Source organism: Canis aureus, chromosome 13 (genome assembly GCF_053574225.1).
Source record: "Canis aureus isolate CA01 chromosome 13, VMU_Caureus_v.1.0, whole genome shotgun sequence".
In the NCBI taxonomy this organism is placed as follows: Eukaryota; Metazoa; Chordata; class Mammalia; order Carnivora; family Canidae; genus Canis; species Canis aureus.
Window position 1 is genome coordinate 59538037 of NC_135623.1, and position 14105 is coordinate 59552141.

At 36.8% G+C, this 14105-nt stretch overlaps 1 protein-coding gene across 4 annotated transcripts in view; it reads right to left on the bottom strand.

Annotated features, from left to right (window-relative positions):
- MAP9 (microtubule associated protein 9) overlaps nt 1-14105 on the bottom strand; it is a 57283-nt gene that overhangs the window by 4652 nt on the left and 38526 nt on the right. For 3 of the 4 annotated variants that reach the window (XM_077846473.1, XM_077846475.1, XM_077846474.1), the window contains exons 14-19: nt 10484-10554; nt 9116-9284; nt 8100-8189; nt 6589-6750; nt 6311-6456; nt 6004-6133 (exon numbers count right to left, since the gene is read on the bottom strand). In XM_077846473.1, coding sequence (XP_077702599.1) covers nt 6004-6133; nt 6311-6456; nt 6589-6750; nt 8100-8189; nt 9116-9284; nt 10484-10554 — 768 coding nt within the window. The remainder of the gene's footprint in view (nt 1-6003; nt 6134-6310; nt 6457-6588; nt 6751-8099; nt 8190-9115; nt 9285-10483; nt 10555-14105) is intronic. The other variant, XM_077846477.1, reaches the window with a different exon arrangement.

The window sequence follows — 14105 nt, forward strand, 5'->3', positions numbered from 1 at the left end:
CTTTTAGTCCTTTTTAGAAAAAAAATTCAGAAATATTTCAGCCAATTGTTTGTCAAAACCTGTGTGCCCACCATCTGCCTTATGAAAAAAAAAAATCACAACCAATATTTTCAAAGTTCTCTGTGTTCTTTCCTTCATCACACTCCTTCCTCTCCACCCCACTGAGGTAGCCATTACTCTCAATTTGATGCTAATTAGTCCAGTGCATCTCTTAATACTTGTGTTATAAATGTATTAATCCCCAAACAAACCATTTTTCTTTGCATGTTTTTACAAGAGTAAAAGGTAAGAGGCTACATATTTTTTCAACTTCCTTTTTTATTCGTCTCAATATTTCTAAGATCTACCTATGCAAATTATAGCTCAAATTCAGTGATATCCCATGGAATAGTCATAGAATTCCAGCAGATCAACTTACCACCATTTGTTAACCTATTTTTGTTGCTGTCGAAAACATGATGGGGTTTTTCCCCCGCACAAAGACAATACTATACACATTCCTGTTTGATTCCTTGTACTTACAAGTCAAGATTTTCTCTCCATGTATATGCCTAGGAGTGAAACTGCTGGTTTGCATATACGAATATGTTCAACTTTCCTGGGAAATGACTGATTTTTCAAAGCAGCTGTAGGAATCCACCCTCCAAACAGCCCTGCACTGACTTTTTATGTTAATGCATTAATGATTTTAAATTCCGTTTCTATTCCTGTTTTCCTTTATTACTTCTACAGTACTTTTCAGGTTACAAAAGTAAAGTGTCTTATCTCCATGAGACTTGATAGTGTTTTATTCTTTTTTAAGATTTTATTTATTCATTCATGAGGCACACAGAGAGAGAGGCAGAGACACAGGCAGAGGAAGCAGCAGCTCCTCGCAAGAAGCCCAATGTGGGAGTCGTTCCTGGGACCCCAGGATCACGCCAGGAGCTGAGGGCAGAGGCTCAACTGCTGAGCCAGCCAGGTGTCCTGATAGGGTTTTATTTTCTTTCAGTTCTTCTATTGTTTGGCATTTTCTATTTAATGCTTTAGGGCTTTTGGCATTTCTATTGCTGTAGGGTAATTCTTTGAAGTGATTTCATGTCCAAATGTCACTCAGATAACCCAAGTTATAATTTCCTTGCTTCTAATAATTTGTGTTACTTTATTATATAGCTCATCCTTACTTGTAACCGGTTCTGAAAAGTCCTGGCGGGGGGGGGGGGGGTCTATTATTTTATGGGTATTATACCGCTTTGATTTGTGTTAATTTACTCAACTGTTAAGCCCTGAGATCCTACTCTGGGTCAAGCAGTATACTGGGGGCCACGCATAAAGTGATTCTAAAATGCAAACACATAGATTCTGTCCTTGCCCCTCAGGTTATTTTCAAAATGGGCAGTTAAGAAATAAACAACAAATGATTTCAAATTGTGAGAATTTCTATGGAATATATAACAAAATTGTTGTGATTGTTAAGGAACAAAAACACTTTCAAAGAAGAGAGGATTCAGGGGGGATCCCTGGGTGGCTCAGAGGTTTGGCGCCTGCCTTTGGCCCGGGGTGCAGTCCTGGGGTCCCAGGATCGAGTCCCACGTCGGGCTCCCTGCATGGAGCCTGCTTCTCCCTCTGCCTGTGTCTCTGCCTCTCTCTGTGTCTCTGTTTCTCTCTCTCTCTATCATGAATAAATGAATAAAATTTTTTAAAAAAAGTGGATTCAGAGAAAGTCACTTTAAAGTGAGAAAAGATGGATAAGACAAGCCCCTTGTGGTAGGCATCGAGGAGAGAATGGTTCAGTCAAGCAAACAGCATGTGTGAGGACTCGGACAAGTGGGAGAGACGTGGGGTGTGAGAGGCCACGACAGAGCCAGCGTGAGCCACCGAGACTCCAAGTGGGCAGAAGACAAGAGGGGGGACCAGAGGAGAATAAAGAGGCGGTGAGAGAGGTGCTGTGGGCGTCGCAGGCCTTGGCCGCACCTGGAACACAGGTAAGAGAAGAGAAGTCAACAAGTGACGCTGAGAAGGCAGGTTGAGAAGTGAGAGAAACCAGGACCGCGGGGTCCCCAGGGGAGAGGACAGTGCCAGAGGGTGAAAGTGACTGAATGGCTGAGAGGTCTGGGGGTGCAGCCCAAAGCAACACACGGGGTGGCTGGATGGTTTGGCAAAACTAACTTTCAAAGACGAGGCCACAGTGTGTTGAGGGTGTAAAGGGTATGGAGAACCAAGAAGTGTAAATAAAACTTTTTTCAGAAGTTCAGCTATTAAAAAAAAAAAAAAAAAAAAAAGAGCAGTGAAATGTGGAACCATCCCTGGAGGCAAATGAGGAATTACGAATTATACCTCCTGGAAAGTGATGGGAATAATCCGACACAGAAGAATGCTGGTTCCGGGACAGTGGAATGGTAAACTGATATTTTACTGCTTGATGGGAACAGTCCTACACTTTATCTCATTTTGAAAATATTATCTACCATATTCTCACATTTTTATACCAGATAAATTTTGGAACCATTGTGCTTCCCTGCACACACTCCCTTCCAAGAAATGACTATGTGAGGATTACTAAGAGACTTAAACACTAATCTAGGAATGCTTGAGATGTTAGTAAGATGTTAGTAACACTTGCTCATCTCATCCTGCAGCTCAGATGGTCTCTCCATTTCTCCAAGTCTCTGCTAACACTATAAAGTTTGGTGGTTTCCTCATTTCCTCATATTGGTGATTTTTCTCAAAGAGCAGCAGGATCTAGAAACCCTTAGACAATGTTACCTGTGGGGGCTGGATGACTTGGGAGGGGCAGCATTTTGGTAAATTGTGAGGGGTCTATGATTGTTTTACCAGCACGTGTACGAATTAATCAGTGTCACAAACAGAATACGATAATGCAATGTTTCCATTAGCATATAGTTTTCACATAGAACAAAAGGAAAGAAAAGAGGTATGAAATTCATTTTTTCTGTCTTAACATTTTGTTTCATACTTGCTACTCCTACTAAAGCAAGGACAGAATCTCCTTTTAGAATCCTGAGAAACAAACCCTCAAAACTGTAATTGGGCCACTGTCATTCATTTTAGTATCTTAGTGGCAGACCCTCCAGCGAGGGAGCAGAAAAGTAGCCACTAGGCTGTGTCCACAGAAACTGGCTGAACAAGCCTCTTTTTGTCCATTCCATTCACCATGGGGAGAGAGAGGGAAACATGAAACAAGTCTGCTTTTACTAGAAGGTGCTAAGAAAGAATAGGAGATAAGCAAGTAATTATCAACATTAATTAAGATGATCAATAAGGTTGTCTCAAATAATACTTAAAATAATCTTGGTAAATGGTCCTTCTGACTGTTGTCTGTTGGGGAGTGAATTTTTTATTCATTTTCTTATTGACTGTAACTATTAATTAATCTGGGAACCAGCATGATAAAGAGAGTCTTACTGATCTTTGGCTGTAGCTTTTCCCTGAAAGAATAACCCATCCAATGCTCATTACTCAAGCCAGATTTTATAAAGAAATTTTGAGATGTAACTGTACATTAAAATTGAAGTTCTTAAACTGCCATATAGGGGTATTTTCTTTTTTTCTTTTTTTTTTTAGGGGTATTTTTCCATTCTTTCTGCAAACAAGTTGCGATAAGAAATTGGTAAGTTGGAGAACTAGATCTGTCACATATTGTGTATGGATTTTTTATAAGTAGCATTGTATTTGTCAAAGTTCTACTACATATCAAAACAAGTTATTTTCATCTTAAGCCTTTGACTGATGAGTTTTTGTTCTCCAAAGGACTGATTAGAATGAGAAAGTGACTAAATACTGTAAAAAAACATAATGTACTTAGTGACTTAGTCATTTAGAAAATTCTATTCCATTTCAAAGAGTATGTGAAAATAAAACTGAAAGACACGTACATTTAGTTGCCCTAAGTGATCTAGCACAGTTGGTATGTGTCTCCTTGATAGAAGAGTTTTAATTTTTTTTAAAAGCAAACACTATTTGAGAGTTTAATGAAGCCATCATGAAACACTACCTTCCTCATTCAAATCTACCAACTGATTTTGATCACTTATTTTCTTACTGTTTTTCTGCATGGAATTTGCATAAAGCCGGCCTACAGTCAATACGTAAACAAGAAGAAATTCTGTTGGTATTTTTATTACGATTGCATTAAATCTGTAAATTACTTCAGGGAGCACTGACATCTATAACATCATTATAAGATTGAGTGTTCCTATCCAAGAGCAGTTTTAATCCATGTTCTCAAGTCTTCATTTGTGTCCTGCAGGAGTGTTCTAAAATTTTCTCCATGGTGGTCTTGCACATTTCTTAAGTTTATTCCTAAGTGCTTCATCTTTTTATCCTATCTTCAAATAGCCTGCTTTGTATCCTGCATGCCTATCTAGCTACTGTTGGGTTCTAAAGTTTATGTGAAAAAGTAAACAGTAACAGAAATACTTTGAAAAAAGTACTATGAGGGAAGATTATTTAAAACAGATGTGAAAACATATAAAGCCCTGATAATGAAATAGTATGATACCGGAATATGTACTGTGAGATTTGAGATTGACCAATGGAAGAGAAACGTCAAGTAACTGACCCTAAAATCTGGAAGTGGACCATATAACAAAGGCAGTACCTCAAACCAGCGAGTAAAAGAAAGGTTATTTGGAAATGCATTTGGAAAAAATAAAGTCAGAATCATATATCCCACCATTATCAAGGTAAATTACAAGCTGATCAAATGTTAATGTTCAAGATATTGGGTCATAAAGTTATTAGAAGAAAAATGGGAGCACTTCATTTAACCTCAAGTTACAAAGAAAGTCTTTTCAACTACACTTAAAAATCAGAACCCAAAAGACTGAAAGATTTGACACCAGTAAATAAATACAATTTTTCATGCCTTAACATACTATTGATGCAAAGTTGAGAGACAACAAGCAACGGGAGAAAGTCCTTGTAACTTGTACCAGTAACAGTAGGCTAATTTCCCTAGTATATAAACAAGCTTCAAAAAATCAAGAAGAAAAGGACCAACAGAAAAATGTGCAAAGTCTAAGATTAACAGTTTACAAAGAAAATTCCAAATGACCTTTACACAAATGAAAAGCTGCTCAAGCTCAGTCCCCACCAGAGAAACACAACCACAAAATACCCTGGACAGTATTTTTAACTAGCAGATTGATGGGAATTCAAAAACAGTTTGACAGGAAATCCTACTGGAAAGAAATCCTACTGGATTCTAAACCCAATGGAGCAATTGTACACGTTTTGATTCCCGCGGCACGTGATGTGCTAAGCATTCATAGGAATGCACCACCTACTCGAGTAAAATACTTATTCATATGAATGCATTACTTAGTCAAAACTTGATAATCGTGCATATTTATGATGAAATTTAAAGACAGAAAACAGTACTTTGCTTAACATTAACGAAAAGAAACTATCAACCTAAGTACACTGAAACAAAAAACATAAAAAACAAAATAATGTTAAGTCCGCCTTGACATTTCCTCCCAAACTTCCTACTGACTTTTTTTCACTTAAAAATACCAAAATGAGACCTTTTCCTTGAGGTCATCAGAAAGATCAAAAGACAACTTAGAGGATGGAACAACCTTCTCACCATTCAATTCAGCATTACTGTGTGTCGTGACCAGTCCCACCTAAAACCGTCTGGCAGACCGGCAGCATGCACTTGGCAGCGTCCCATGATTTCTGACATGACGGTCATTGCGAAGTCATTGCAAGAGTCAGTGTTTGGTAAGTGACTGCATGTGGGGATGTGGGGATGCGGTTAAGGAAGAGTATGATGCCTGAATTTTTAATTCTGACCGTTTGAGGGTAGAGTAGAGGCGTCAACAGAAAAGAGGAAATCAAAGACAATATGACAGACTTGGGGAGAGAACAGATTCCACAAGGCAGCTTCAGGTAAGAATGGCCAGTAGGCAAGGGGCACAGAGAACTGGAATTAGGGACAGAAAAGTCACAAATAAAGTGCATTCACAAGCCACAAGTGCGTTCACAGACAACACCTACCAGCCATTTTTCATATTCATCAATAGCTTGCTTATCTTTATCTTTTTTCTCTGCTCTTTTCAGTTCTCGTCTCTTCTCACTTATTTTCACTTTCTCCTTTTCTTTGAAAAAAGCATCCTTCCTTTCATTCCTGTGTAGGATAATATAAAACACTGGACAGTTAAAGGGGAGAATGAAGTTTCTCTAATATATCTTTGCAGCAATGAGATGGCAATGCATTAGTAAGTGTCAAGCATGTAATCTTTTTAGGAGCCTCAAGTGTTATTCACTTGAAATCTATCAAAATAGCTCTCACTTGACCTCTTACCATTTCTCAATGGCTGTTAGCTTATCTTTCCTTTTCTCAGCAATTGTTTCCTCCTCTTTCTGCTTCTTTGCTCTTTCATATTCTCTCTCCTTTTTATTTTTCTCTCTAAGATATTCCATCTTTTTCTCTTTCCATTGTTCAAAGGCCTGAAAAAGTTCATAATGATTCTCTTATTTACTGCGAAAAACCAATCAAGTAAAGAGAGAAACAGCTAGACACAAATGCAGGTGTCTGATATGGTGAAATGATGACTGCGGGGACTCCAAGCCACTGAGTACCTGCAGCGCCTCCCCCTTTCTGGCAGCATTTTCTTTCTCTGTTTTCTTCTTGCTTTTTTCCTCAAGCCTTTTTCGGGCAGCTATTTTCTTTGCTTCCTTTTCTTTCATAGCCTTCCAGGCCTCAAAGGATGCTAATGCTTCTTTTCTCTTAGCAGCTCTTTTCTGTTTCAAAAAAATAAGAGACAGTGAGACGTGTGTGTATAAACAGACGGAGACAGGTAGATACAACACACATGTATGGATTGTGCTGAATTCCCTTCATAGTCATCATTTCGAGACATTGTTTTGCAGAGCAGGTGACTCATTTAGAATAGTTTAGACAAGCTGATTTGGAAAAAAAATGTTACCGGAACTATTCATTGCATTTTAAAATATCCTTTTCTAAAACCATTTATCAGATATTGATCTGTTATGAGAAAGACCTCTTTTTTGGAAGCGTACTAAAATGTTATCTAAATAAACTATAAAGGCTGAGTGCTCCTGCAAAATGCTCATAATAAAACATTCCATCACAAGAAAAGGATCAGGAAAGTTACAGGTTTATAAAGTAAGTCAGAGTGGGGTAACCTGGCCAAGCCACTTAGGAAGCCAAAATAGATCTTTGCTTGAACCCGAGTTTTGGTGGACATTAAACCATAAGATTGTGACAACATAAGCGGAGCCCAAATTTTGAACCTGTATGTTGGTGAGCATACGGTAGGTATGTTATTACTTGACTTACCTCCATCTAATCCCATACTATCCTTTGCCTAATAATTCTGTGTAATGTTACACGACATAAAGCCTTACAAAGAGAAGACACTATTTAGGAGTAAAGGTACAAGCTACCTCCACGCGGTGTGAAGATCACACGGGAAAGTGTGTGGCACTGAGCACAGCCTCCTAATGGTGCCGACGTGTTGATGGGGGGTGGGGACCTCCTGGAGGGCTGCTCCACGCAGCACCATGCATGTGAGAAGTAGCCTTCTTTCCAAGTCCATTGTAGTGTCGGACAGCACAGGAAAGGCACTTTAGTTAGAAGATGGGAGGGAACTAAGCAGGTTGCAGGCCACCAGGCCTACATGGAGACTGAAGTCGGGTCAAGAGCTCACATAAGAGCTGGTCTTAAAGACACATATAAAATTCAAGATGGAAAAGAGGAAAACCGGAGGTGGATGTCTGACGACCCTTCCCATTCTTGGCTAAGTCATAAGACTGAAGTCAGTTTTTAATAGTGAAAAGTGAAGTAAGAGTTAATAGGTGGTCAGAAGCAATCACATGTTCCTAATCAGTAGTGTCAGATCTATTCCACAACAACAAAATAGAAATCTCTGTGTATCTGTTTCCTTGCGAGAGGATTATATTTATGTCAAACTGAAATGTATGGAGTACCAGAAAGGAAATCAGAAATCCATTCTTTTATATACATGTTATTTTGCCATTTAAAAACCAGTGGCTTTAGAAATGTTACTGAGAGATATTTTACTGACTTAAAAATCCAGAATAACTTCCACTTCTATATGTCAGATTACCTGTTCATTTTGGATCCTTAAGTTCTCACTTTCAATCCTTTTAATTCTGTGCATTTCATGTAAATACACATTTTTCTTTTCTAACCACTCCTGAGAAAATAAGAAAAAAAGAATAGAATGTTCAGTTTCCCAAAAGAATTAGAATTCTTATCCATTTCTGAAATACTATAAATTTTTAAAAAGGCAAACAAAATTTAGAAATTCCATATAAGCCAGTATCATGCTTCTTTTTTCTGATAATATTCTAATACGTAAAGACGAGCATGAGTTAAGAAAAATAGGTTATCTTTCTTAGTTTTAACAACAGACTTCAAAGATTGAATATAATGGCTACATAAGTTAACATTTTTTTCTCCAAAATTTATAAGTACAATTTTCTAAAGTGTACTGTTTTGTATAACAAACAAGACCAAATAAAGAACCTCTTTTGGAATTGTGAAGACAAATCAAGAAAGCCTTTTTCTCTGTAAGCTTAATGAAAATAGAAGGCCCAGAAAAAAAGTAAAACTTTTTGTTCTTAACAATATACATTTTAAGAAGAAAAAGTATAAAAACATATATAGACATTAACCACATTTGCTTCTACTGTATTTTTATAAAGTGCTGTGGCATATTCTCTTAAACAACTATGATCAGTTAAGCAAAACTTGGAAGGAAATAATTTAGTAAAAATAACTCTGGGTTGCTCAGATATTATAAAGGAAAATGTTTTTTTTTTTTAAGATTTTATTTATTTATTCATGAGAGACACACAGAGAGGCATAGACACAGGCAGAGGGAGAATCAGGCTCCCTGTGGGGAGCCCAATGTGGGACTCGATCCCAGGACCCCAGGATCATGACCTGAGCCAAAGGCAGATGCTCAACCGCTGAACCACCCAGGCATCCCTATAAAGGATAATCTTTTCCAATAGGGGAAATATTAAACTACGATGTCTACGAGGTCATTTATTCCTTGGTGAATGGGTAACCTTGTTGCGCAATCAGTTCATTTTTTGTTACATGTTTTCCTTTTACCTGATAAACAGTCGCCCTTATGCTATCTGCTCTTTCAGGTTCTGTGTTCTGTTTCTGTGAGGGCTTTTGGTCCAAGACTTTCAAAGTCCCTAAGTAGTGAGAAGAAGCAGTTGTCGATGGAGGTCTCCGTATAGAACTAGATATCTTTAAAACCTCAGGGGTCATTAATCTGAAAAAATCCAAATAAATCAAAATAAAATATTACAGTTGCACTTGGTAGAAGAAAAATTCATCAGAAAATTCATTAGAATATACAACTACTATATTTGAAATTACATTGTAAATTAATAAATTATAAGTACTTTGAAAGGGATGATAGCCTTTTTTTAGTCTACTAAGAGTTTCAAACTGCTATTTCTAGATACTTGTAATTAGAACATTTTTAAGAAAAATGAACTATATCTAAAAGTTATATGGAAAAAATAATATTAATAAAGTAGATTTTATCATCTACTTTATTGTATCATCATGTTACAAAAAATAACTCTAAATATAAAGTTAGAATAGCATCCTCTATTTCAGGAGTTGGCAGGAAAATATTGCCCATGGTCCAGGTTTGCACAGTTTGTTTATTTCGTGAGTTTATTGCACCATAGAGATTTCCCTGCCACAACAGCACAACTGAGTAGTTACAACAGAGACTGTCTGGCCTACAAAGTCTAACACATGTACTAACTGGCAATTTACAGTTAAAGTTTGCTGGCTCTTATTTTAATTCATTAATGATAATTTAAAAGAGAAGGTTTGATTAGCATTCATGAGGGAGACATTCATTATCATCAGTGTGAATGAAGCAATATAGAGTCCGATCTTTTTTTTAACTTAAGATTTTATTTATTTATTCATGAAAGAGAGAGAGGCAGAGACACAGGCAGAGAGAAACAGGCTCCATGCAGGGAGCCCGATGCAGGACTTGATCCCAGGATCCCAAGATCACGCCCTGAGCCCAAGGCAGATGCCCAACCATTGAGCCACCCAGGTGTCCCGTGTCTTATCATTTTAATAAATCAACTTAGTCCATATAATCTCAAGGTTTTAAGTAGAATTTTCATGTGTTAGACAAAGATACCTAATAGAGAAGTGTAATAATGCTGGACATTGGCTCATTACTGTATATCATCTTAGGAAAAACAGCAAAGAAACGCTATCCCATTAGGAATGTACAGAACGGGGAACCCCTAATCAACTCCTTTACATAAAAGCATATGATCAGCTGAGGCGTTTTATCATGAAGTGACTACTTCATTCATTTCATGAGATGGGAGTTTAATCAAAATCAAATAATACAAATGAAATTCACTTTACAGAAGTTAAAACTAGCTTTGTTGAACGTAAACTCATAAATGAAGGATACCGATAGTTTATTACCTGCCAGAGGCACTGGACGCTCTATTATTTGTTGACTTTTTATTCTTCATATTTCTATCTTCAACTGTTTTCTGTAAAATAGAATATATCATAGATGGATTATTCACCATAAGTATCACAGTTAGGCTTAGGGCCAAACTGCCAGGAAATCAATGTTTCTAAAGAATCTACTATGCATCGAGTCCAGTGGTCGCTGAAAACAAATAAGGATACTACATTTTAGAGAGGGTTGAGGGACATGAAACACCAAACAGATGTGAGTCATGAAGGAGATAAAGTAGGGTGAGGGGTTACGATAATGACAGTGATCAGGGAAGGCCTCCCTGAGGTTTGACAGCCACGCTAAGACAAATGATGGGAAGAAATGAGCCCTGGGAAGGAAGGTCTATGGAAAGAAAGCAGCAGCAATGCTAAGAGCCTGATAGTTTTGAGAAACAGAAAAAGGTGAACGATGCTGAAGCACAGTGAGTAGCAGTGAGAATGGACAAATAAATGGTCAGAGAAGCAATCATGTGAGGTCATGAGGAACTGGGGTGGAGTCTGCATTTTATTCCTCTGATAATCCAACCAAGAGACCTTAGCTGGGGAATGATGTAATTCAGACTTGAAGAAGATCCCCCCGGAGGGAATAAAGACAAAGCCAAGGACTCAAAACAGATGTTATGATCTCACCTGCTATATAGAGATTGCCTGTTGTTCTTAGAACTGCATCTATTAGACACTATCAGATCCTGTTACTATACATTCCAGAATACCCTTCTTTTTAAGGAGCAACTTCTCTATTTTACAATACTTTTACAATAAAAAATACTTACAATACTTTTTAAGGAGTAACTTCTCTATTTTACAAAGACAGGTGTTAGTTAGCATTGAAGTGACAGCACAGATGTAAGCACTTTGCTAACTTATCATGAGTAACTTTTCCTAAGGAAAGTGGTTACGAAAAATATACCTGGAACGTGTTTTAATGAACCTTCTCCATAAATTGCAATACAAAATGCAAATATTCTGTATTATAAATGTCCTATTCCACCACAAGTTTTCAAGTAGCACTGTTATCTTCCCCGATAGTAAGTGTACATGGCCATCAGCTAACTACAGCTATAAGGAATGAAAACTACATTCAGGAGACATAAAGACTAAAAATTCTATAGCATACATTTAAAAAATATTGTATTCTGGTACAACATAGTGACACCATCCTATGGTGTATAGGATTCACCATAAATCTGGTTCTCAAGGTAATAATGATGATGTTTCTGAAAATGATCTTGTCCATCCATTTAAACAAGCAAGATGTTGATAAAATTTCTTAAAGCTCTTCCTTAAAATTTGTAAACTGTTTAAAAATGATATCTAAAGGAGTAATTTTCACTAATTCAAAATCCCAGAAATTGTTCCAGATAGCTGCATTTTTATAATATGAAGACCTATAGAAACCTACCTACTTACACGTTTTTATTTCTGAGATGTTTAAGAGTATATTATGATCATATACCTTTGATAATTTTTTTACCTTCGATAATTTTTAATGAAATATTGACTTTTATTATATTCACTGCAAACCTTTGCTAAAGTAAAATTCTACTGACTCGATGCCTACCTGACAATATACCATTACCAAAAAAGTTTTCCACAGACAGTTCAAAAGTACATAATGTGGCGGATACCAAATATTTAGATAGAAAAAGGATAAATGTCATGTACTTGATTTCCCCTTGAATTCTGAAAATTATATCAGAAAGAAAATAACGGTATGTGTGTGTCTGAACTAACCATCTTTTTAGCGAATAGTAATCTAGCATAAAGTTGATGGCATCATAATGTAGGAAGTTTGATTTTGTTGTATAAATTATAAATTCTATTTTTTGTTTACACAATATTTTATGGCACAAAGACAGTTATTTGTCCAAAGCAATAAATAGAAACCGTCTAGGAAGCGGGCAGAAGGGCGGGAACACAGAAATGTACCTTGAGAGGGAAAGCTTTGTAGATGAGACTGGCAAGTTAGTAGCTTTTTATCCCAGTGCATTCACTCATCTGTGCAGCTCAAGTGGTAGAGAGTTGCAGCCTTACTAGACTAGTTTAAGGGAATGGAGGACAGAACTTAGGACTAAAAGATCAGCCAGTAAGTTTGAGGAAGAACTCCCAAAATTTGCATATAAAATTCACCCCAAACCCTTTGCTCATCTTGCATGGCATGGAGAAGACTTCAGAGAAGATCCTGTAAAACCAGAGTAGTTAGAAATTGAAAGAACTAAACAAAGATTTCGCTGACATCCATGGCAAAGGAGACAGAGTTGGGAATTAGAGTCCAGCCACAATATCTATATGCTAAAGCATATATTCAGAGGAATATAACAGAATCTAGAATCTCTATAACATATCGTTCATAATATCCTGTATTCAATCAAAAGGTTACTAAATAGATGAAGAACTAGAAAGTGGTGATGCATACTCTTGAAAACAAACAAACGAAAACCCCATAAAAATGGTCCTTAGGACCCAACCTAGATGACCCAGATGTTGTAATTAGCAAACAAGGATTTTAAAGTAGGTATTGTAAATATGTTCAAGGACTTAGAGAAAACGCATGCATGGAGGTTGATATAGATGGGGATCTTAGAGATACGAAAAACACAAAAAATACCAATGGACATTATAGAGTTGGAAACTACAATATTGAAATAAGAAATTTGCTGGATGGGCAACAGCAGATCAGAGATGGCAGAAAAGGGAACAGTGAACTTAATGACAGAGCAATACAAATTATTCAGTTTGAAAAACAAAGGCAATAAAGACTAAAGGGACACAAACAGAATTTTAGAGATTGGATGAGACATATTAAGGATTTCATCACTGAAAGGAGAGAAAAGAAAACTAGGGCAGGAAAAAGTATTGTAAGACTTCCCATTTTCATAGAAAGTGCCTGTTTATAGATCCTGAAAGCTCAATGAAACCCATGCAGAATAAATATTTTTTAAAAGCCTCACACCTAGTTACTCTGTAGTCAAATTGTTAGAATACAAATTTTTTAAAAAGTCTTGAAGATATTCCTGAAAGCAGCCAGAAAACAAAACAAAACAAAACAAAACAAAAAAAAAAAAAACAAAAAAAAACAAGACATATATAGAAAGACAACAAAATGAATTCTTGCTGGTTTCTCACCAGAAATAATACATGTCGGGAACAATGGCCACTCCTAAAGGGCTTAGAGGGGGTGAGAAGGGACATGTCAGCCCAGAAGTATACATTCAGCTAAGCCATCCTTCAAAAGTGAAGATGAAATAAATATATTTTAGATAACTAAGACTACAGAACCCATCACTGGTAAACTTGCATTACAAAAAATGCAAAACTAAGTTCCTTAAATTGAAGGGAAACAATACCAGAAGGTGGTCTGGACCTATCGGAAAGAATAAAGATCCTCAGAAATGGAATATATATTTAGAGAACTGTAAATATTTATTCTTTTCTTCTTTTATTTCTTTAAAAATTGAAGACAAAAATTTTTCTTTAAAGAAAAATTGTAATACTGAATTGTGGGAATTATATCATTTGTAAATGTAGTGTGTATGAGAACAGTAGCAGGATGGACGAAGGAATAGGTGGAACTACACTG